This window comes from Rana temporaria, chromosome 7 (genome assembly GCF_905171775.1).
Source record: "Rana temporaria chromosome 7, aRanTem1.1, whole genome shotgun sequence".
In the NCBI taxonomy this organism is placed as follows: domain Eukaryota; kingdom Metazoa; phylum Chordata; class Amphibia; order Anura; family Ranidae; genus Rana; species Rana temporaria.
The window spans coordinates 54,611,123-54,636,765 of record NC_053495.1 but is presented as its reverse complement, the minus strand read 5'-3'; the positions used below and the strand labels follow the sequence as shown (position 1 = coordinate 54,636,765).

General features: G+C 44.1%; 1 protein-coding gene across 1 annotated transcript in view; it reads left to right on the top strand.

Moving 5' to 3' along the window:
* STAB1 (stabilin 1) overlaps positions 1 to 25,643 on the top strand; it is a 357,595-nt gene that overhangs the window by 22,629 nt on the left and 309,323 nt on the right. Inside the window, exons 4-5 of the mRNA XM_040361004.1 lie at positions 9,852 to 9,937; positions 21,752 to 21,821. Coding sequence (XP_040216938.1) covers positions 9,852 to 9,937; positions 21,752 to 21,821 — 156 coding nt within the window. The remainder of the gene's footprint in view (positions 1 to 9,851; positions 9,938 to 21,751; positions 21,822 to 25,643) is intronic.

Below are 25,643 nucleotides of genomic sequence, written 5' to 3'. Positions count from 1 at the left end.
CCAGATTCTCGTAGGGCGGTGTAAATCTAAGCGGGCGTACCGTATCGTAGCTACGCCGCCGCAACTTAGAGAGGCAAGTGCTGTATTCACAAAGCACTTGCATCTAAAGTAAGGCGGCGTATCGTAAATGTGCCGGCGTAAGCGCGCCTAAATCAATTGAGGAACAGGGGGGCGTGTTTTATGTAAACCAATCATGACCCCACGTAATTGACGCTTTTTTCGAACGGCGCATGCGTGCGCGTGCTCCGTATCAAGTCAAATTTTCTAATAAATTACGCCCGCTCAATGCCTAGTCGACGTGAACGTAACTTACGTCCAGCCCCATTCACGGACGACTTACGCAAACGACGTAAAACACGACGCTGTTCGTATGACTTACCCCTGCTTTATGAGGGGTAACTTTACGCCCGCGTATGTCTTACGTAAACGACAAATCTTGCTACGCCGGGTGCACGTACGTTTGTGAATCGGCGTATCTAGCTCATTAGCATATTCAATGCGGAAATCTACGGAAGCGCCGCCTAGCGGCCAGCGGAAATATGCACCCTAAGATACGACGGTGTAAGAGACTTACGCCGCTCGTATCTTAGCCGAATTTATGCGTAACTGATTCTAGATAGATACGACGGCTCTCATTCGGACTTACGACGGCGTACATGGCGCTACGCCGTCGTAAGTCCTTTGAGAATCTGGGCCTAAATGTTTTACATATTGTGAGTTCAATGAGGCAGCTATAAAATGTAAGCCTATTACAGTAAAACCTTGGTTTGCAGGCATAATTTGTTCCAGAAACATGCTTGTAATCCAAAGCACTTGTATATCAAAGCATTTTTTTTTACAGAGTATTAAAGAGAAGAGAGGCACCTCTAAGTGTAGCAATAAGTTGCTAAATGTTGTACTTTTATTAAATGTAACCATATTGCTACACTTGGAGGCGCCTCTCTTCTCTTTTTATACTCAGTTGTGACATGACACTACTCTTATATCAAGACATCGCTTGTATATCAAGGCAAAATGTATTAAAACATTTAGTTACTCTCAAACCAAGGTTTTACTGTATTTTGCAATGAATTCGCTTTTGCACATGTTAGCTTTACCCCCCCCCCCCCCCCCACCTCACACTTTATTATGGTGCGTTGCATTATTGCTATCAGTTTGATTGAACATTTTAATGAAGCACATAATAAATCCTACTGTATTTGTGCATGATTGGCAGGCACGGCAGTAGTATGCATTTCCTTACATAGAATGTAAGCTAGCCTCAAAGCTGAACTCAGGCACTTCTGACAGATAGTACAGCTGGGTCTTTCTTTCCCTTAACCTTACCAATTTTTGTTGTCAGTAAATGGTTATTGATTTATGAGAAAGTATGCAGAGTATCCACTGACAGCCGGTGTACAAGAGATAAACTAACAGATAAGGTCAAGAAACCGTGTAACATGACTACTGATACATCAGTAATTTGAGTGCGACACGTCACAAAAGTGCGAAAACTTCACAAGGGTTGGGAGCATTTCCACTGTTTGGTGATCGTGAGCCTGGCAGCAATAAGTACGTATGTGTGTAACTACCGCACACAGAAAGGGCCTAGGTATACTATCAATTCCCAGGTTCTTAACTTTCTATTTTAACCACATTTCAATTATGCTATATTGCCTGATCATAGGCCTTAAGGTGGTTCTAAAGGCTGAGCATGCAGCGATGCCCCCAGGGAAAGCCGCATTCTCTGGGGGCAGTGCTCAAGGGGGAGGAGCCAGGAGTGCCGGCGATGGACCCGAAAAGAATAGGTTTGGGTCTGCTATGTGAAAAACCATTGCACAGAGCAGGTAAGTATGACATGTTTGTTATTTTAGGGGGAAAAAAAGGAAGACCCATGAATGACACCCCATTGTACCAACGCACGCGTGTTACTGTGCACTGCGGTGACATTGGAGTTACAGCACCACACCAATGTTATCATGTGTCTTCTCTCTCCACTTGTCAAGAATCTCCTAGCATTAAATGGACAGCATTGGACAATGCAGAAAACTGAATTGCTCTGCTATGTCAGCATCTTCCAGTCTTAAAATCGAATTCCAGTAAAATAAAATAAAAATCCACTCTTGCAGCCCCTTCCCCTCCACCCCAGCACTGCAAGGATTAAATGTTCTTTTAGTCTATGGCTAGAATATGTAAATACTTATCTTACTCCTTGCTCTAGCAGTGTCCCTCCAGTACTATGAATAGTCCCCTGTAAGCTGTGATTGGCTCCAGTTGCACTCACAGTACAGGGTTAATGTCCTTGTATTTTACGTGATGATGTCAAGGCTCCGCCCACAGACCAGAATTCCGGGCAGATGAGAAGAGCACCAGAAGTGGCCCTGGGGTAAGGCAAGTGACAGAGCCCAGTCAATTCTTCCTGACATAAGAGCATTTAACCCTTGCAGTATGAAAGGAAGCCTACTGCAAGGGTTTTTTTTTTCTCTCCTGGAGTTGGGCTTTAAGTACTGGCATGGAAGGCATTACAGGAAACTGACATCAACAGAGACTGATAATTCTGCCACTGTATATAAAATTACATCCATAACTGAAATTTTTTCCCTCCTGTTTTTTCCTGGTGATCTGGCCAGTAACAACACTCCTGTATTGGTGAGACACAACTCTAGATGAATGCGCACAGGAAGCACAGCACAGCAGAGTAGGGGGGGGGGGGTAGTGTTCAGTGGCGGTGCGTCCATAAGGGCGCACGGGCGCCGCCCCCTCTCTCCAGCCACCCTCTCTGTGACCAATGGATAGAGTCATGCATAGCATGACTCTATCCATGGCCGCAGCTGCCACCCCCTATTCAGGGGTCAGCCCCTTTCCGGGTGGCGGGAGCCTGAATTACAGCAGTGGGGGTGTTTTTGAAGCACCTGATTAGAGCCATAGGTGAACTGCGAGCACCAAACATGCTGCTTGCAGTTCACCTATTTTACAGCCTATGGGCCTATGGCTCTAATCAGGTGCTTCAAAAACACCCCCACCGCTGTAACCTGCAATATAATGAATGTTTGCTTTTGGGTTTAATGCTGCTTTAAATATTTATTGCATATAGTGCAGTAGATCTCTTGCAAGAGTTCATAGAACAAAAATGGCTAACATTTTGTGTTTAAGGTAGAATCATTTGAATTACTCTTTTTGGCAGTAAACCAGGTTTTCACTCATTTGGCTGAGGTCCACAAATTTAACAATAAGTCAAAGCAATTATTGTTTTTACAATAATCCCAAGGTATACATAGAGATATGTAATTGCCACTAGAACAAGTGCTGATGAGCTGTAGGCAAAACTGTTCTTTGGCCCTTGCAAGCTGAAAATTGTCCTGGGCAGGAAGAGGGGAAAGTGCCCTGTATTGAAGTGGTTAAGGGAGAGAGATAAAATGTACACAGCAATGGTAATTAAACTAGGATGGTTAGTGAGATAAAACAGAGAGAATGCTATAGACTGGGGAAGTGACAGTCGCTGTAAAACTGTTGGATAATGAGGCTTGGTTCACATACATGAGAATTGGATGCCTTTTGAACCACATTTACATGACATGTGAATCAGCAGCCTTCTCTATAGAGCTGGTTCACATACAGTCATATGCAAAAGTTTAGGAACCCCTGACAATTTCCATGATTATCATTTATAAATATTTGGGTGTTTGGATCGGCAATTTCATTTGCATCTATCAAATAACTGAAGGACACAGTAATATTTCAGTAGTGAAATGAGGTTTATTGGATTAACAGAAAATGCGCAATGTGCATCGAAACAAAATTAGACAGGTGCATAAATTTGGGCACCCCAACAGAAAAATTACATCAATATTTAGTAGAGCAGAAATAACAGCCTCTAGACACTTCCTATAGCCTGTAATGATTGTCTGGATTCTGGATGAATGTATTTTGGACCATTCCTCCTTACAAAACATCTCCAGTTCAGTTAGGTTTGATGGTTGCCGAGCATGGACAGCCCGCTTCAAATCCCCCCACAGATGTTCAATGATATACAGGTCTGGGGACTGGGATGGCCATTCCAGAACATTGTACTTGTTCCTCTGCATAAATGCCTGAGTAGATTTTGAGCCGTGTTTTGGGTTGTTGTCTTGTTAAAATATCCAGCCCCGGCGTAACTTTAACTTTGTGACTGATTGCTCAACATTATTCTCAAGAATCTGCTGATATTGAGTGGAATCCATGCGACCCTCAACTTTAACCAGATTCCCAGTACCGGCACTGGCCACACCGCCCCACAGCATGATGGAACCTCCACCAAATTTTACTGTGGGTACCAAGTGTTTTTCTTGGAATGCTGTGTTCTTTTGCTGCCATGAATAACGCCCTTTGTTATGACCAAATAACTCGATCTTTGTTTCATCAGTCCACAGCACTTTATTCCAAAATGAAGCTGGCTTGTCCAAATGTGCGTTTGCATACCTCAAGCGACTCCGTTTGTGGTGTGTGTGCAGAAAAGGCTTCTTTCCCATCACTCTCCCATACAGCTTCTTCCTGTGCAAAGTGCGCAGAATTGTTGAAGGATGCACAGAGACACCATCTGCAGCAAGCTGATGTTGTAGGTATTTGGAGGTGGTCCGTGGGCTGTTTTTGACCGTTCTCACCATCCTTCGCCTCTCCAATATTTTATGTGGCCTGCCACTTCTGGCCTTAACAAGAACCGTGCCTGTGGTCTTCCATTTCCTCACTATGTTCCTCACAGTGGACACTGACAGCTTCTATCTCTGCGATAACTTTTTGTAGCCTTCCCCTAAACCATAATGTAGAACAATCTTTGTTTTCAGGTCATTTGAGAGTTGTTTTGAGGCCCCCATGTTGCCACTCTTTAGAGGAGAGTCAAAGAGAACAACAACTTGCAATTGGCCACCTAAATACCTTTTCTCATGATTGGATGCGCCTGTCTATGAAGTTCAAGGCTTAATGAGCTCACCAAACCAATTGTGTGTTCCAATTAATCAGTGCTAAGTAGTTACAGGTATTCAAATCAACAAAATGACAAGGGTGCCCAAATTTATGCACCTGTCTAATTTAGTTTTGATGCATATTGCGCATTTTCTGTTAATCAAATAAACCTCATTTCACTACTGAAATATTACTGTGTCCTTCAGTTATTTGATAGATCAAAATGAAATTGCTGATCCAAACACCCAAATATTTATAAATGATAATCTTGGAAATTGTCAGGGGTTCCTAAACTTTTGCATACGACTGTATCTGCAGGCCAGCCACAGTACGTATTTAACCTTAAAATGTATTATTGCAGACCAACCTTTTTGACCCCAGTTCTCACATTAACCACTTAAGCCCCGGACCAATATGCAGCCTAAAGACCCAAGGTGTTTTTACAGTTCGGGACTGCGTCGCTTTAACAGACAATTGCGCGGTCGTGCGACGTGGCTCCCAAACAAAATTGGCGTCCTTTTTTCCCCACGAATAGAGCTTTCTTTTGGTGGTATTTGATCACATCTGCGGTTTTTAGTTTTTGCGCTATAAACAAAAATAGAGCGACAATTTTGAAAAAAAAGCAATATTTTTTACTTTTTGCTGTAATAAATATCCCCCAAAAACATATATAAAAACATTTTTTTTCCTCAGTTTAGGCCGATACGTATTCTTCTACCTATTTTTAGTAAAAAAAATCGCAATAAGCGTTTATCGATTGGTTTGCGCAAAATTTATAGTGTTTACAAAATAGGGGATAGTTTTATTGCATTTTTATTATTTTTTTTTTTTTTACTACTAATGGCGGCGATCAGCAATTTTTTTCGTGACTGCGACATTATGGCGGACACTTCGGACAATTTTGACACATTTTTGGGACCATTGTCATTTTCACAGCAAAAAATGCATTTAAATTGCATTCTTTATTGTGAAAATGACAGTTGCAGTTTGGGAGTTAACCACAGGTGGCGCTGTAGGAGTTGGGGTGCACCTAGTATGTGTTTACAACTGTTTGGGGGTGTGGCTGTAGGAATGACGTCATCGATCGTGTCTTCCCTATAAAGGGAATGACGCGATCGATGCGCCGCCATAGTGAAGGACGGGGAAGCCGTGTTTACACACGGCTCTCTCCGTTCTTCAGCTCCGGGGAGCGATCGCGACGGAGCGGCTATAAACAAATAGCCGCGCCGTGGTCCCGGATCGCTCCCCGAGCGGACCCGACCTCCGCATGTAGCGGGGGGGTCCCGATCGGACCCCCCACCCGCTAATAGGCGAGGACGTACGTGTACGCCCATGTGCCTGTACGTGCCATATTGTGGACGTATATGTACATGCGGGGGTCGGGAACTGGTTAAAGAGGTCCTGTCATGCTTTTACAAGGGATGTTTACATTCCTTGTAATAGGAATAAAAGTGACCCATTTTTTTTCTGTTTTAACCACTTCCCGACGGCCGTACGACTTTATACGGCCGCAGGGTGGCTCTAATTCTCTGAGTCACCGTCTTTTTACGGCCTCTGCTCCTCCTGGCCACTGGGGGGCACGCGAGCGTGCCCGCCACATCACTGGGATGCCGATGCGCGTGCCTGGCAGCCGCGATGTCCGCCAGGCTCCCGCGATCGGCGGTTACAGGGACAAGACGTGGAGCTCTGTGTGTAAACACACAGATCCATGTCCTGTCAGGGAGAGAGGAGACCGATCTGTGTCTCTTGTACATAGGGACACAGATCGGTCACCTCCCCCAGTCAGTCCCCTTCCCCCACAGTTAGTAACACTAGGCAGGGTACACATTTAACCCCTCCCTCACCCCCTAGTGTTAACCCCTTCAATGCCAGTCACATTTATACAGTAATTAGTGCATATTTATAGCACTGATCGCAGTATAAATGTGAATGGAGCCAAAAATGTGTCAAAAGTGTCCGATGTGTCCGCCATAATGTCGCAGTACCGATAAAAATCGCAGATTGCCGCCATTACTAGTAAAAAAAAAAAAATAATAATAATTCTGTCCCCTATTTTGTAGGCGCTATAACTTTTGCGCAAACCAGTCGCTTATCGCGATTTTTTTTTTTACCAAAAATATGTAGAATACGTATCGGCCTAGACTGAGATTAAAAAAAAATTGAGCTATTAATTATAGCAACAAGTAAAAAATATTATTTTTTCAAAATTGTCACTCTATTTTTGTTTATAGCGCAAAAAATAAAAACCGCAGAGGTGATCAAATACCACCAAAAGAAAGCTCTATTTGTGGGAAAAAAGGACGTCAATTTTGTTTGGAAGCCACGTTGCACGACCGCGCAATTGTCAGTTAAAGTGACGCAGTGCGGAATCGCAAAAAGTCCTCTGGTCAGGAAGGGGGTATATGTGCCCAGTAAGAAGTGGTTAAAAGGCAGTGTAAAAATAAGAAAAAACAAAAAAACATTTTTTTTAAGCGCACCATCCCGCTGAGCTTGCACGCAGAAGCGAACACATACCTACGTCGCCCCGGCATATGAAAACGGTGTTCAAACCACACGTGAGGTATTGCCGCGATGGTTAGAGCAAGAACAATCATTCTAGCACTAGACCTGTAGACATTTTTAACTGTCGCCTATGGAGTTTTTTAAGTGTCAAAGTTTGTCACCATTTCATGAGCGTGCGCAATTTTGAAGCGTGACATGTTGGGTATTAATTTACTTGGTGTAACATTATCTTACACAATATAAAAAAAATTGGGCTAACTTTACTGTTAACTTCCCCCAAAATTGCGCTTGTGAGACCGCTGCGCAAATACGGTGTGACATAAAGTATTGCAACGACCGCCATTTTATTCTCTAGGGTGTCTGAAAAAAACCTATATAATATTTGGGGGCTCTGCCCACGGGTTTTCCCGCTGAGAGCTGAAATGTAAACAAAAGAATGCCATGCCCACCTATTAGTGCCTTTTGGTCAGAGGTTACGGACTTCATTAGCTCGATTACAAAACAGCCTAATATTTGTAATCCACTGAGATACAACCTGGGGTATATAAATGACGATAGTCTTCCTTGGAGCATTAACTTTTTTTGCGCTTAGTTTATAAGAAATCTATAATACTGCGATGGAAATCACAGATCACTTCCACTGTCACTTTGTGAATAGCCTTAGTTAATCAAGCAATCTCACTGTATAAGTTGCATTTGAAGCTAGGGGTTCCCCTAAAGAAAAATCCACAAAGTCTTGTACTCTTGGGTAGAATCTGCACAAACAGTATCATCTAAGGGTTTAGTTTTATATGTCCAATCCACATCACTTTTGCTTTACCTTGACTACTTCCATTGTATATGCCGTTCTTGTAATTTATGATGCATGAATACTATTGTGGTTATGCCCCCCTTATTCTTTTACTGGTATACCCTTTATGTACGGTATTCTCTATTATGTCTCCAAGCTATATATGATATTCTCATATTGGCTACTATTATATTGAAACGAACATGGGAAGGACAGTGGGACTTTAAATGAGGCAGTTCACAGGTGGGGAATAAAAATGAAAATAATCAAGTTTAATGTGTATATAAAACATTAATGTATTGATGTATGGAAGGTGACATGTGACATTGCACACAATAAAACCCACATAAACATATACATATAATAATAAACCTAATTCATTAAACAGTAGAAAAGATTATCATAAATTAAATACAGGTGTAAATTCAGCAGCACATAACATGATATAAAAGTATAAATCGTAACAAGTTTAGATGAGTATCATCTTGTTGAGGTAGGTAACTGCATCCTTGGTGCCCGACGCGTTTCTGTGTTTTTTTGTTGTAAAAAAACACTTCCTCAGGGGCGGATGCTGGGGATATCTGAAATGTTAAGATATAATTGCATCAAAATATTGACTAAGTGCATCAGAAAAGACAAAATGTCTAATCCGGGTACTTACAGGGCCACAGCCTGGTCGGTAATGCGAACCGCCCACAACTAGCGCCACCGCCTCCAGCTCAAGCCGATTCCCCCCCCCCCCCCTCCCTCATACCAGGCCCTTCTGGTCTTGTATAGATTTTAAGGGGAACCACGTGCCAAAAAAAATGGTGTGAGCCCCCCCCCCCAAAATCCATGCAAGACCCCTTATCTGAAAGGGGGGAACGTGCGAGCGCTACCCCTTCCTGAAGGGGGTACTTTGGGGCATGGGGGCTGCCCACCCCAAAGCACCTTGTCCCCATGTTGATGGGCACAATGGCAGGGGTGATCAAGTGACATAATAAAATTACCCCTCATGTCGACCTCTCATTGTGTGAGTGTCATTATGGGGCAGGATCACCCGATGATGTCACTAGGTAACATGTTTATCTGTCATTCGGGAATGACACTCGACCAATGAGAGGTAGACATGGGGATGGGGTCACCTGATTAAGTCACCAGGTGACCTCAGCCCCTATGTTTACCTGTCAGATGGCTGTGTCCCTGGATGGGAACAGTCGTTTTCAGTGGGAGGATTTTTTTTTTCCGTTCACACCGGCGTTCTTATGTGCATCCTTTTTTACGTTTTTTATAAAGGACTTGTCAAAAACTGTTGTTGCATTTTTAATTAACTGTGCACATCTTTACTTGTCAGAGTCATCTGCATTTGTTACAGCTAGAGAGTAGTGGTATTCTCTAGGAGCAGAGACCACAGCCATTTACTTCTGGGTGGTAAACTGGAGTATTGTATAATCTTCTCATAATTGACCAGCATACAAAGGGAGATTTCCTTCTAGGTTATCTTACTTCTACAGCCATGATTTTTTTTTTTATTGTTTTTCAGTCCAGTTCAGTTTTTCATTCTGCTTCCCCCTAGCAAGTCTTGTACAGACTAAGGAAAACTACCAAAGCATTTTATACTCCTTACAATATTAATGTATCCTGTCAATCCCTTTTCTAACAGAATGTCCTGGAGGATCTGCTCTGCCTTGCAATGGTCATGGTGTCTGCATGGAAGGACTGAATGGCAATGGGACTTGCATATGCAATGTAAGCACTTCTGTTATGCTACGTTGTAAATATCATAAAAGCATTTTCATACTTTTATACCTTTCTTAATTATGAATCTTTGAATTTGTTTTCATTATTTATTACTGCAGTAAAGATGTGGCTATATCACTTGAGAATTTTTCAGATTGGTAGATTACAGTGCCAGGATTTCAAGGTAGGTATATGTGTGCAAAAAAGTGTCTGAGTTCACATTGAAGTGGAACTTTAGTCAGAAAATTAAGTCCTGCTAGATCACTTCAGGCTGGCCTCTTTAGCAGGTATAGCTATGTAAAACATTACAAATAAGTGCCTATAGTGTTTAAAATCCAGTAATACACTGTCTCATCCCGCTTTGCACATGCTCAGTTGCTCTACGTTTTTAGGCTGAGACAAATTTGTAGAGGCAAATATCCTTAAAGCGGAATTAAACCCCATTAGCCTGTACAGCCAAGAAAGCTGCTTCTGTTTGATCTGCAACTGCCATGATGCTGCACATGTGATCAGTTAATGCACCAGCCATTTGATGGTTAGACAGTTTGGTTGAAGAAACAAGCAAATGTGACAGTTAGCAATCCCGACATTCCAGGACTGTAATTTTTTTTAAAACTGTTAAGTTTATGGGTTTTGTTCCACTTTATGATTTGCTGCTGTTGGGGGCTCTGGGCTTTACAAAATGGCAGCCTCCAGCAAGAAGAGACCAGAGCAATGCTGGAGGCAATTTACAACACACACTAATTTTGGTAGCATAATTATTACTGTGGAATGTTTGGCTTTAAGTTGAGCTTTAAGAAGAGTTAGTGTGAGGCTTAAAGCGGAGGTTCACACAAAAAGTGAACCTCCGCTTTTTGTATCCCTCCCCCCCTCCGGTGTCACATTTGGCACCTTTCAGGGGGGTGCAGATACCTGTCTGAGAAAGGTATTTGCACCACTTCCGGGTTCTGACTCCCGCAGGGAATCCAGCCCCTTCACCTCACCCCCCCCCCTACTGTCTTCTGGGAAACAAGGTTCCCAGGAGAGAGCGGGGACCAGTGACGGTGCACCACGATCCTCACACATGCGCAGTAGGGAATCGGGCAGTGAAGCCATCGTGGGCGCGCTGGACAGGTAAGTGTCCATTTTTCTAAAGTCAGCAGCTGCAGTATTTGTAGCTGCTGGCTTTAAAAAAAAAAGACGGCGGAACCTCTGCTTTAATAGGGTTATAGTTATAGAGAAGGTTAAGGCTCATACACTCGATTGGATTTTCCAACAGGAATTGTGTAATGGCAGGCTTTTGTCGGAAAATCCGATCGTTTGTATGCTCCATCGGAGCAATTGTTGTCGGATTTTCCACCAACAAATGTTGGATAGCATGCTTTAAAATTTTCCGACAGCAAATGTGTGTTGTTTGATTATCTCATCGTGTGTACAGAAGTCCATCCATTTTTGTATGTGTATTCTGGAAGTTCTACTTCTGGTCCTACATTTTTTTCATAAAGTTACTAAATATTAGGGATAAGTCCAATGTTCGAGTCGAACAGCGAACAATTTGGGGTGTTCACAGCAAATTCGAAAGCTGTGGAACACCCTTTAAAAGTCTATGGGAGAAATCAAAAGTGCTCATTTTAAAGGCTTATATGCATGGTATTGTCATAAAAAGTGTTTGGGGACCTGGGTCCTGCCCCAGGGGACATGTAACAATGCAAAACATTTTTCTTTATCGTACATCACGGGACACAGAGCGGCATATTCATTACTATATGGGTTATATGGAGTACCTTCAGGTGTTGACACTGGCAATCTTCAAACAGGAAACCTCAGTTTTTACGCCAGTGTCTTAGGTGTTAGTCATGGTTTAGCTTGCCTCCGCATCCTTGGGATTAGGTGAGCTAACCGGTTCTGTCCAAAAAAGCCTCAGCGCTAAAGTGGTCAGTAACCGGACCCCAAACCCTTGGGGTATAGCCCATAATGCTTTTCTTTTTAGAGAGCTGGACCCTGGGCCCAGAACTTAGAAACCTTTGGGTGCCTAATGTTTCTGTTGCCAGAGTGCTATATGGGCCCAGGACAGTGGATCCTTCATAGGAACCCAGGGCCTGAAGGTCTAGACATCCCCACCGAGATGGGGGAAGATTGGGCCTCTTGCTTGGCAAAGTCCTGCGGCATGGAGCAGGTAAGTGAGGGGAAAACTTGCGGAACTTGGTTCTTAGCAGGTTTTTTCTGGGGGGTCACAGGGGACATGCCTAAAGTTATGCACTGCATCTGGCAAACTAGTCACATATCATAAAGATAGGATGGCTCTATATGTATATTCCCCATAAGATGTGACCTCCCTTGTAGTGTTGGAAAAGCATTGAGTGGGGCCTGTGTGATATAAAGATATATGTGTGTGTCAGAGAGCTATGCTTACCTGCAAGCCTCCAGGCAATGCTCCATTCAGTCTTCCTCCTCAGTGCCTGCCATGCAGGCAAAACGCTGACCTCCTCGTGTGTTCCAGGCTGCAGGCTGCAGTTTGCTGGAGCAGAGAGGCTCCCTTCCCCCCAACCCCCCCTGTCGGGAGGGGCATTTCCTGTTTGAGATTGCTGGGGGGGGAAGGGCGGGTCAGTGGCTTAAGGAAGGGGCGGCCCTTCCTTGTTTGTTCCATTCAATACTTTGGAACTAGGGAAGAAAGACCAGAACGGCAAGCACGGGGCGCCGAGGACACACAGTGGCCAGAAAGAATATTGCAGTCTTCAGAAAGACTGTTTTTCAAGCCTAGGAATAGGCTGTTTCTTTTCCATCTCATAGTTTTTCTTGCAATACTACTCAGGGGGACAGAATGTTTTTTCTTTCCTAGATTTGAAAAAAAAAAGATTTTTTTTTGAAAAAAAAAAAAAAGAAAAAAAAAAAAAAAAAGGTGTCATCTAGGGGAGAGGAAGCATTTTTTTGTCCCCCAAACAGGTGTTTGGGCATTTAACTATTTATAAGTCCCAGGTACCAATAAGTAGCGGGTGTACCTCGGTATTGTACCATGGCATCAAAGAACAAGGGTACAAGAGGTGGGGATTCCCCCAGAGAGTCTGAGGCCTCGGACAAAGCTATGCCGCTGCTTTCCCCACAGGGAGCCTTGGGGCCATCGGGATCTGGGGCTGGAGCTGACGCGAGTCAGTCCAACCCTAAGATGGTCACGGAGAAGGTATTACTCACCTCTTTAAAAGAGATGCAGAAAAGCATGGGAAAAATGATAGCCGCAGCTATGCGGGGCAGTAAGCGGAATAGATCTCCGTCGCCCGAGCGCGGACCCTCAGAGGAGGAGGTCCTTTCCTCAGGGGAATTGGACGACCTCTTGGACAAGGACCAAGTAGGTTCAGGGATCGAGGATCCGGATACAGAGGAGTCTGGGGCAGTCTCCCTGAGGGAGAGCTGGTGGATTCAAGGATTGTCGGACTTGGTCCATAAGGCATTCAACTTGCCAGTACCAGATCTCCAGGTATCGACGGTTTCAGCTTTGGGCTCACTGAGGGCGCCTCAAAGCAATGCTGTGTTTCCAATCCATCCTCTATTAGAGGGAGTTTTTTTGTTCCAAGATTGGAACAAGCCAGATAAGATCTTCTTACCACCTAAAAGATTCTCTGTCCTATATCCTATGGAAGATAAATTTTCCAAAAGATGGGCTACTCCTGCAGTGGACGCAGCCATCTCATGTGTTAACAAATCGTTAACATGCCCTGTAGAAAGCATACAGGTGTTCAAGGATCCAGTTGATAAGCGCTTGGAAGCACTACTTAAGAACTCCTTCACTACTGCTGGGGCAGTAGTACAGCCAGCTGTGGCTGCGATTGGGGTTGCTCAAGCATTATCGGATCAATTTAAGCAGATGCTTAAACTTATTCCTGCCCAGCAGGCAGAAGAATTTTCGGATGTCCCTAAAACCATTTGTTTTACGGTAGACGCAATCAAGGATTCTATCCAGCAAGCGTCACGTTTATCGTTATCCCTTATCCATATGAGAAGACTCTTATGGTTAAAAAGCTGGGAGGCTGAGCCCCCATGCAAGAAGCTCCTGGTAGGGTTCCCCTTCCATGGAGGACGACTCTTCGGAGAAGACCTAGATAAATACATTCAGACCATTTCAAACGGCAAGAGTACTCTCTTGCCAACTAAGAAGAAGGTTCAGGGGCCTGCGTTTAAACGACAGTATTCCCCTGGGCAGGGGCTCTCTAATACTAAGCAGTATCAACGGCCTCCTGCAAAAGCAAGCTTCGGCTTCAACAGCAGATCACAAGGACAGGCTGTTAGAGGCAAAAGGCAGTGGTTTCGCAAACCAGCAAAACCAGCCCCCAAGCCAACCTTATGAAGGGGCGCCCCCACCCACGAAGGTGGGGGGAAGGCTGCGACTCTTTTCAGAGATTTGGGAAGCCAGCATTCCCGACGAGTGGGTACGGTCTTCCGTGGCCACAGGCTACAAACTAGATTTCCTAAGGTTTCCTCCTCCTCATTTCCAGGAGTCGAGGATTCCAAACGATCCGGAGAAGGGAGCCGCATTAAGTTCGGCATTAGATCATCTACTTTCCCAGGAGGTAATAGTAGAGGTACCAGTCCTGGAACAGGGGCTAGGTTTCTACTCCAACCTATTCATCATCCCGAAGTCCAATGGAGATGTCAGGCCAATTTTGGACCTAAAGATGGTAAATACATACCTAAAGATCCGCTCATTTCGGATGGAATCCGTGCGGTCAGCAGCTACCACACTCCAAAAGGACGACTTCATGGCGTCCATAGACATAAAGGATGCCTACCTTCATCTTCCAATTTATCAGCCACATCAAAGATATCTACGCTTCATGGTGGCTTCGCGTCACTTCCAATTCGTGGCGCTTCCCTTCGGGTTGGCTACGGCCCCCCGGGTGTTCACGAAGGTCCTAGCTCCAATCCTAGCCAAACTAAGGATCCAAGGGGTCACGATCCTAGCATACCTGGACGACCTCCTAGTCATAGATCACTCGTCTCCTGGCTTGGAGCGAGCAGTGGCCCTCACGGTCCAATACCTCGAGAGGTTCGGCTGGGTCCTAAATCGAGAAAAGTCAGCTTTCCTGCCCACAAGGCAGTTGGAATATCTCGGCATGAGATTAGACACAGAACAACAAAGAGTGTTTCTACCTCTGAGGAAGGTCAAAGCCATCAAGGAATTAATCCTACTGGTTCTAAGCAAGAAGGAACCGACTATTCGCCTATGTATGAGGTTACTAGGCAAGATGGTGGCCACATTCGAGGCGGTACCATACGCCCAGAGCCACACTCGCATCCTGCAGGCAGCCATCCTGTCAGCATGGAGCAGAAGGCCACAGGCCTTGGATATCCCGTTGCCGCTCTCATCAAGAGTCCGACAAAGTCTGTGTTGGTGGTTAGACCCTCAGAATCTACTGAAGGGGAGGTCTTTCAGCCCAGTGGCTTGGAAGATAGTGACCACAGACGCCAGCCTGACGGGCTGGGGAGCAATTTTGGATGGTTGCACTCGCCAAAGTACTTGGGCAACGCCAGAGAAGCAGTTGCCCATCAACATCTTGGAGCTCAGAGCTGCTCGACTAGCCCTCAGGGCTTGGACGTCAAAATTGCAGGGGTTCCCGGTGAGAATTCAATCAGACAATGCCACGGCCGTGGCATACATAAATCACCAAGGGGGAACCAGGAGTCAAGCCGCTCAGAGAGAGGTGAGCTTGATTCTCCTATGGGCAGAGGCTCATGTGCCCTGCATATCGGCAATATTCATTCCAGGAGTGGACAACTTTCAGGCGGACTTCTTAAGCCGCCAGACTCTATTGCCGGGGGAATGGTCTCTGCATCCACAAACCTTTCAAGCACTCTGCCAAAGATGGGGAGTGCCGGACGTGGATATCATGGCATCGAGACTCAACAAGAAGCTAGACGGGTTCATGTCCCGCTCAAGGGATCCGATGGCCTGCGGAACCGATGCGTTGGTTTACCCTTGGCATCAGTTCAAACTTCTTTATGCGTTTCCCCCGCTCCAGTTACTACCCCGCCTGCTGCGCAGGATCCGGGTGGAGCACATACCAGTCATCCTGGTAGCTCCAGCATGGCCCAGAAGGGCATGGTACTCACTAATCTTAAGGATGGTAGTGGGAGACCCTTGGACTCTTCCTCTACGGCCAGACCTGCTATCGCAAGGTCCGATCCTCCACCCTGCCTTACGGCATCTAAATTTGACGGCCTGGAAGCTGAATCCCTGATTCTCAGGGGTAGAGGTCTGTCTCAGAAAGTAATCTCTACCCTAATCAGAGCCAGGAAACCGGTCTCTAGGGTGATTTATTACAGGGTCTGGAAGGCCTATGTAGGCTGGTGTGAGTTCAAGCGATGGCTTTCTCGCAAATTCACCATTGATAGAGTTTTAAGTTTTCTCCAGCTAGGAGTGGATAAAGGATTGGCATTAAGCACAATCAAAGGACAGATTTCTGCTCTGTCAGTGTGGTTTCAGCGGCCGCTGGCCACCCACTCGCTGGTTAAGACCTTCCTTCAAGGGGTCTTACGTATTAAACCTCCAGTTAAATCCCCGCTTTGCCCGTGGGATTTAAACCTTGTTCTGTCAAGTTTACAGAAACAACCGTTTGAGCCGTTGGCTGAAATTCCTTTGGTTTTACTGACAAGGAAGTTAGTATTTTTGGTCGCCATAGTTTCCGCAAGAAGAGTATCCTGTAAGGAACCATATCTTATTTTTCACAAGGACAGGGTCGTTCTACGCCCTCATCCTTCCTTCCTACCGAAGGTTATATCCAGTTTTCATTTGAACCAGGATTTGGTATTACCATCCTTCTTCCCTAAACCTACTTCCAGAAAGGAAGGGTTGCTGCATACCTTGGATATCGTCAGGGCCATGAAGGCCTATCTTAAAGCTACAAAGAAGATCCGGAAAACAGATGTGCTGTTCATTCTACCGGATGGGCCCAAGAAGGGGCAGGCAGCTGCAAAGTCCACCATTTCTAGGTGGATTAAGCAATTAATCACTCAGGCCTACGGCTTGAAAGGGTTGCCTCCTCCAGTATCATTAAAGGCTCATTCTACTAGGGCCATGGGCGCCTCCTGGGCAGCACACCACCAGATCTCTATGGCTCAAGTTTGCAAGGCGGCAACCTGGTCTTCTGTCCACACGTTTACAAAATTCTACCAGTTGGACGTAAGAAGGAATACTGATACTGCCTTCGGGCAGGCAGTGCTGCAGGCTGCAGTTTGAGACCCTCGGATTCCGGGGGCTCCTCTTTTTTGAGTTAAATTTAAAATTTAAGATTATTTTTCTCAACTAAGTTGGATTTATTATGATTTGAGTATTTCTCTAAATTAAATCCTTTTGTCTTGGAGATGTTCTCCCTCCCCTCATTGTGAGCATTGCTTTGGGACATCCCATATAGTAATGAATATGCCGCTCTGTGTCCCGTGATGTACGATAAAGAAAAAGGGATTTTTAATACAGCTTACCTGTAAAATCCTTTTCTTGGAGTACATCACGGGACACAGAGCTCCCACCCCTCTTTTTTGGGGACCATTTTGGGAGGCATACTGCTTGCTACAAAACTGAGGTACTCCTCCTATGGGAGGGGGTTATATAGGGAGGGGCATTTCCTGTTTGAAGATTGCCAGTGTCAACACCTGAAGGTACTCCATATAACCCATATAGTAATGAATATGCCGCTCTGTGTCCCGTGATGTACTCCAAGAAAAGGATTTTACAGGTAAGCTGTATTAAAAATCCCTTTTTTTTTCAGGAGCAGTGATTTTAATAATGCTTAAAGTGAAACAATAAAAGTGAAATATTCCTTTATATTTCGTACCTAGGGGGTGTCTGTAGTATGCCTGTAAAGTGGTGCATTTTGTCTGTGTTTAGAAAATTCCCTGCAGCAAAAGGACATTTCTAAAGGAAAAAAAGTCATTTAAACCTACTTGCGGCTATAATGAATTGTTGGGTCTCGCAATACAGATAAAAGTCATTGAAAAAAACGGCATGGGTTCCCCCCCCAGTCCATTACCAGGCCCTTTGGGTCTGGTATGAATGTTAAGGGGAACCCTGAACCAAAATAACAAAAAAATGCGTAGGGGTTCCCCCCAAATTCCATACCAGGCTCTTCAGGTCTGGTATGGATACCAAATGTAAAAATGGTGTGGGGTTCCCCCCAAAAATCCATACCAGACCCTTATCTGAGCACGCAACCTGGCAGGCCTCAGGAAAAGAGGGGACCCCTCCTGAAACGTGACAGCTCTTAAATAGCTGAGGGGTGCCACCCGTGATGTACACGGGTGACCCTGCCCCCCTCTGACGCCACAGGGATTTCCCCATGGCATCATGGGTGACCCCGCCCCCCTCTGACGCCACGGGGAAAAAAAACTGTGGCGTCAGCGGGGGCGTGGGTCACCCACATCACGGGTGGCCCTGCCCTCAGCTATTTAAGAGCTGTCATGGCGGGTGTAGCGTAATTCGACGGGAACCTCCCATTGAGGCGGCTCATGGCAGCGTTTTTTTTTTTTTTTCGTATCCTCGGGTCGAGAATGGATTACATCGCTGGAATTTTTTTTTTTTTACTTTTTTAATAAAGAACTTGTCCCAAGCTGTCTCCTGTGTTTTTATTTTTTTTTTACACTTTTTTGTGAAATGGTAGGGGTACAATGTACCCCATTAGAAATTCACATAGGGGGGATCTGGCGGTCCCCTTTGTAAAAGGGGGCTTCCAGATTCCGATAAGCCCCCCCGCATGCAGACCCCCACAAGCACCAGGCAAGGGTTGTGGGAATGAGGCCCTTGTCCCCATCAACATGGTGCTTTGGACCCCAAAGCATCCTCCCGATGTTGAGGGCATGTGGCCTGGTACAGTTCAGATGGGGGGCGCTCTCTCGTCCCCCCCCTCTTTTCCTGCGGCCAGCCAGGTTGCATGCTCAAATAAGAGTCTGGTATGGATTTTTGGGGGGAACCCCACGCCATTTTTTTTAATCTTTAAAAGATTGGCACAGGGTTCCCCTTAATATCCATACTAGACATGAAGAGCCTGGTATGGAATTTGGGGAGACTCCCCCACAATTTTATTTAATTTTTTTACATTTTGGTTGGGGGTTCCCCAAATATTAATACCAGACCCAGAGGGCCTGGTAATGGACTGGGGGAGGAACCCATGCCTTTTTTCAATGACTTTTATCTGTATTGCGGGACCCGACAATTCATTATTGCCGCAAGCAGTTTTAAATGGCTTTTTTCCTTTAGAAATGTCACTTTGCTGCAGGGACTTTTCTAAACACAGGAAAAATGTGCCACTTTACATGCATACTATAGACACCCTCCACATGTACGAAATGTAAACTTTTATTGTTTCACTTTAAGCATTATTAACCACTTCCATACCGGGCCTCTTCTGGCACTTTTCTCCTTCATGTAAAAATCATAATTATTTTTATTTTGCTAGAAAATTACTCAGAACCCACAAATATTATATATGTTTTTTTTAGCAGACACTCTAGGGAATAAAATGGCTGTCATTGCTTTTTATCTCGCACAGTGTTTGGAAAAAAAAAGTTTTTATGAATTAAAAAATAACAAAACGGTACAGTTAGCCCAATTTTATATATAATATGAAAGATGATGTTACGCCCAGTAAATAGATACCCAATATGCCACGCTTTAAAATTGCATACACTCATGAAATGGTGCCAAACAAGTACTTAAAAATCTCCATAGGCAAAGCTTTAATTTTTTTTACAGGTTACCAGTTTAGAGTTAAGCCCCATACACACTATCGGTTTTCCTGAAGGTTTTTCTCTTCAGGTTTTCCAAACCATGTAGTGCAAGGGCCTGCCTGATTGCATATGAATTAAAACTCTTATGGTTTGACCTCCATATTAGATGGTTTTGGTAAACCTGAAGAGAAAAACCTGCAGGAAAACTGATAGTGTGTATGGGGCTTTACAGAGGAGGTATAGTGCTAGAATTGTTGCACATGCTCTAACGCACGCGGAGATACCTCACGTGTGGTTTGAACAGCGTTTACATATGTGGGTGAGACTTGCGTGTGTGTTCGCTTCTGAGCGTGAGCTACGGGGACAGGGGCATTTTAATTTTTTATTATTATTATTATTTTTATTTTACTTCATTTTTTTTTTTTTTTACACTTTTATTTTTTTTTTATTTTTTTTTTTATTGCTTTTATTCCTATTATAAGGAATGGAAACATCCCTTGTAATAGGAATGGTTAGTGACAGGTCCTCTTTATGGAGAGATGTGGGGTTAATAAGACCCCACATCTCTCCTCAGGCTGGAAAGCATGAGATCGGGGAAAAAAAATTCCCCAAACTCATGCTGAGAGCTGCGATCGTGGCTTTGTTTACTTCTGGGAAAAGGGCCTCTGACTGTCATAGAGATGATGGAAATATCTATCGTCATCATCTGGCTCTCCCCCGATGGCACGAAAGAGCCCAGAGAACCACCGGATGGTGGCGGGAGGGGGGATGTCCCCTCCCGTCGCCTATAAGAGCGATCACGCAGCGGAACTGCCGCTATGATCATTCTTATCGTGCACAGAATCGCCGGCTGAAAATAAAGATATCTGAATGATGCCTCTAGCTGCAGGCATCATTCAGATACCTCAATACAAAGTCAAGGACATCATATGACAGCGTGCGGTAATAAAGTGGTTAAAATCGCTGCTCCCGAAATAAACGGCTATTTGTAAATCTTTTTTTGCATTGATGCATGTCCCCTGGGGCAGGACCCAGGCCCCCCAAACACTTTTTATGACAATAACTAGAACCTTTAAAATGAGCACTGATTTTTCACGTTCGTGTCCCATAGACTTGGTTAAGGACCAGCTCCTGTACATTTACGTTGGCAGAATGGCACTTTGAAATTCCAGCCGTGCGGGTGCGTGCGTGCCCCTGCCGTGAGCTCTGTGGCCGTGCCCGTGGGACCTGCGGACTTGATGTCCACTGGTGTCCCTTGATCATGTCATAGAGCTGCAGAATGGGGAGAGGCAAATGTAAACAAGCATCTCCCTGTTCTGCCTAGTGACATTGTCACTGATCGTCTGCTCCCTCTCATCGGGAGCAGCGATCGATGATGTGTCACTTGTAGCCACGCCCCCTAACAGTAAGAATCACTCCCTAGGACACATTTAACCCCTTTAGGGCCACCTAATGGTTAACCCCTTCACTGCCTGTGTAATTTTCACAGTAATCGGTGCCGTTTTATAGCACTGATCGCTGTAAAAATGACAATGGTCTCAAAAATGTCCGATGTGTCCACCATAAAGTCACAGTCATGATAAAAATCGCAGATCGCTGCCATAACTAGTTAAAAAAAAAAATATTAATAAAAATGCCATAAAACTACCCCTATTTTGTAGATGCTATAACTTTTGCGCAAACCAATCAATATACACTTATTGCGTTTTTTTTTTACCAAAAATATGTAGAAGAATACGTATCAGCCTATACTGTGGAACAATTTTGTTTTTTTTTATAGATTTTTTTCAAAATTGTCGCTCTATTTTTGTTTATAGTGCAAAAAATAAAAACCACAGAGGTGATCAAATACCACCAAAAGAAAGCTCTATTTGTGGGAAAAAAAAGATGTCAATTTTGTTTGGGAGCCACGTTGCATGACCACGCAATTGTTGGTTAAGGCAACGCAGTGCCAAATCGCAAAAAGTGCGATGGTCTTTGGCCAGCGAAATGGTCCGGGGGTTAACGGTGTTCCTGTGTTCGAACAAATTTTTTGCCTGTTCTCATGTTCTGTTGCAAACTGAACCGGGGGGTGTTCTACTCATCCCTACTAAAGATATGTTTTTATTCATGTATTCAATAATTGATTTACAGGAAGGATTCACTGGTTTTGACTGCAATGAATGTGCGGATCCATTTCTATATGGCGCAAAATGTAACTCTGGTAAGTTTAGTCTAATGAAGTTTTATTTTATCACCTCCTGGACTGGCTACTTTTTCTGATCTCCTTTTTTATATGACCCATGGAAACCAACAGTTATACCTCGTACACACGACCGGTTTTCCCGACGGGAATCCCGGCCGTGTGTTTTTTAGATGGGAAAACTGCCCAAAAACCGCCGGACAAAAAAAGAGAACCAGCTCTCTTTTTTCCCACCGGGAAAACCGGCAGACTTTTGCCCGGTGGTTTTTGGCAGTTTTCCTATGGGAAAAACTGTGATGGAGCATACACCATCGCAGTGTTCCTGTCGGGCAAACCGGCCGTGTGTAGGTGGAAAGTATGCCCGAGCAGGTTCTCGGCTTTCTCCTCGGGATTTCAGATGGGAACTTTTCCCGTTGGAAATCCCACACGTGTGTACGGGGCATTACTGTTAGTCTGAATATTATGGTATTTAGAATATAAAGACCCGCAGCTGAAAGAGGAACTTTACCCAATAAGGAAAGTTTCACTAATCCTCTTCTACACTAGGCACTCCACCATAGCTGATCTTTGTTCATGGTCTTCCCCAAAATGGTCACTGCAGCTCAGCATTGCAGATAATAATTTATAATTCTCCTTGTATCACAGGTAAGGAACCAAGCTTCTGAACAGGGAAGAACTTTAAAAAAACAGTAAAACAATTGGGGCATCTTTACACTAACCAATCCCAGGCCTCTGCATCACTATTTAGTATGAAAATAAATACATCTGCTAACTGTCATATACAGTTTACATTGCTTGGTCTGCCAAGGGTCATGGTATCCTCTCCTTCTATCCAGCTGGTTATCTGATTATCAGTGCACATGTACTGTGGGAGGATAAGTAATGGGCATAAAAACTAGTAGTGGAGATAATCCGCCATTATTGCCCCATGATTGTTCCCCACCCTTGCCTTAGTGTGTGTGCCAGAGGAGGAAATGCTGCTATGGTCCTTAAAGGGTCACTAAAGGAATTTTTTTTTTTAGCTGAAATGATTGTTTACAGGGCATAGAGACATAATAGTTAACTGATTCCTTTTAAAAATGATTAAAAAATAGATAAAAAACAATCATATAATGTGCCTGCAGTGTAGTTTCGTTTTTGCTGTTGTTTGCTGGTTCTCTGATGTACAGAGAGCCACTAGAGGGCAGTCAGCCAATAGAGAGCAGTGATACTTTGTCTAAAACTCCTCAGCACCAATCCAGTTTCGTTTTACACACAATAATCACATTAGTGACCACCGTGAGAAATCTCCCAGCACTGTGGTTATCAGGAAACAGGCAACCAGGAAGTGTCCAGAACAGAGAGGATTTACAGCAACATTAAAAGCAAAAACGAACAATGAGGACATGAAACCAGGACTGCAGTAAGGTAAAGGAAGCTATTTAGCTAAAAAAAAAAATTCCTTTAGTGACCCTTTAAAGCCTCCTGCACAAAAGGTAATGCCAGGAAATTGCTGCTTTTGAGCATTAATAGACAATCAATGTTTCATGTAGCAAAATCACAAACTAATTTCCTTACACACAGCATCATCTTTTGTTATCAGCATAAATGTATATATTTTCTACATTGCGACATTCCTCATAGTGGGGCAAATGATATTTCATGGTATAAATCCTTATATCCTAAAGGGTATCTATCGCTACATTATCTGTATAGTATTACACCAGAGAGTGGTGACAAGTAGCCTGGGGAGCTCGTAGGGAACTTCTCCAAAACCCCAAAAAGGAAACGCCTACATAGGAGCAAGGACCATACCATATATCTGGATGTTGGAAATATATACTGTAGTGTTATAGTGCACCACAAGGGGCATAGAGAGAGAAAAAAAGAAGGAAAATGATAAGGGAATAGAGTGTAGGGAGGGAAAGATAAAAAGGGGGACCAAGAGAGGAAGGAAAAAAAAGGGGGGGGAAGGGGAAAAAGGAAGAAAGAAAGGGGGAAATGGGATTAAAGGAAGAGAAAAGAGGGACGGGGTAGTGCAGGTGAAAAAAAGATTGCTCATCTACAGTCTATATCATATGCTCCCTAATAGAGTGTCCAATAAATGATGGATATCACAAACTGAGAAGACAGTTGTAGTATGTCTCAGGTCTCAACAGGTTTTCTACATAAAAGTTCATTTAAATTGGAGCATTTTAAAAGATTTGTAAATTCAGATCTAAAAGTAAAACTTAGGCCCCGTACACACGACCATGTATGCTGAAACTGGTCCGCGGACCAGTTTCAGCATACATGTTCGGTCGTGTGTGGGCGCGAGCGGGCCGAATTCCAGCAAACATTTGCCCGCCGGGCCTTTTCCCAGCGGGCAAATATTCCTGGACGTGTTTTAAAACCGTCCGCTGGAATCCTGCCCGCTCGGACATGTACGGTCGTCAGTACAGACCTACCGTACATGTCCGAGCGCCCGCCGTCCCTCGCATGCGTCGAATGACTTTGACGCATGCGTGGAAGCCTTTAAATGGCAGGCCCGCCCACGTCTCCGCGTCATCGTCGCGGCGACGACGCGGACACGCCCCGCGTATTGTTTACGTGCGGACTTCTGTACGATGGTTAGTACAGCCATCGTACAGAAGCCCTCTGGCAGGCATGTACGGTGAAAACGGTCCGACGGACCGGTTTCACCGTACATGTTTGCTCGTGTGTACCGGGCCTCACACTTACCCCTGCCGTCCCTCTTATATGGAAGAGGTAGGCTGGGGAGAGAAAAAAAAGTTTTTGTTTTTTTTTAAACTCTATTGGTGTTATGTATTGGGTGTCCTCTGTGGGATCTGCTCCAAATAAAAAGAGTCATTGAAGACCCCTTAAAAAGGAGTTGCAAATGGACCATACAGCTTAAGCAAGAGATTTTATTACACATGGAAAACAAAATATTTTTTATACAACGTTGTCTTTTTTTTAACCAAGCCTAGGTGTTAGTGGTTGTTTTTACCCAGTTTTTTTGTAATTTTACATAAATTTACAAAAAAACACCACCAACACCTATGCTTGGTTAAAAAAAAGACAATGTTGTCTAAAAATGTTTTTTTTTTTTTGTAATTTTCCATGTGTAATAAAATCCCTTGCTTAAGCTGCATGATCTGTTTGTAAACTCCTTTTTAAGAGATCTTCAACCCCTAATGTCTTTTCTTGTATGTAGACTGCACCAATATTGGTGAGTCAGAAATTTAAGGGACGCTGCACCTGCTCATATACTGAGCAGTACAGCATGTATACTCTAGTGAGTTGATGGCATCCACTTTTTAATATTTGAGATCTGCTCCAAATTAGCTGGCAGGCTGCAAACCTCTGCCAGGTGAGGTCATATAAACTAACCCCACATAAAATGTACCTAACTGGCAGAGGTTTGCAGCCTGCCAGCAGTATTGGAGCAGATCTCACAGAGGAGACACGATACGTCACACCAATAGAGGTAAAACCTATTTGAATACAATCTCTTTTTTTCTCTCCCCTACATACCTCTTCTTTATAAGAGGGATGGCAGGGGTAAGTGTAAGTTTTACTTATAGATCTGAATTTACAAATCTTTTACAATGCTCCAATTTAGTTTACCGTTTACAGTAAAACATTTTACTTTTACAGTATTTAGAAAACCTGTTGAGACCTGAGACATACTACAAGTATGTCTTCCCAGTTTGCGATATCTATAATTTATTGGACACTCTATTAGGGAGCATATGATATGGACTCTGTAGGTAAGCAATCTTTTTTTCACCTGCACTTTTCCTCTCACTCCATTTTCTTTTTTTTTTTTAACCCTCTTCCCTTTTTTTTCCTTTTACCCCATTTTGCTCTTTCTCTTTCTTT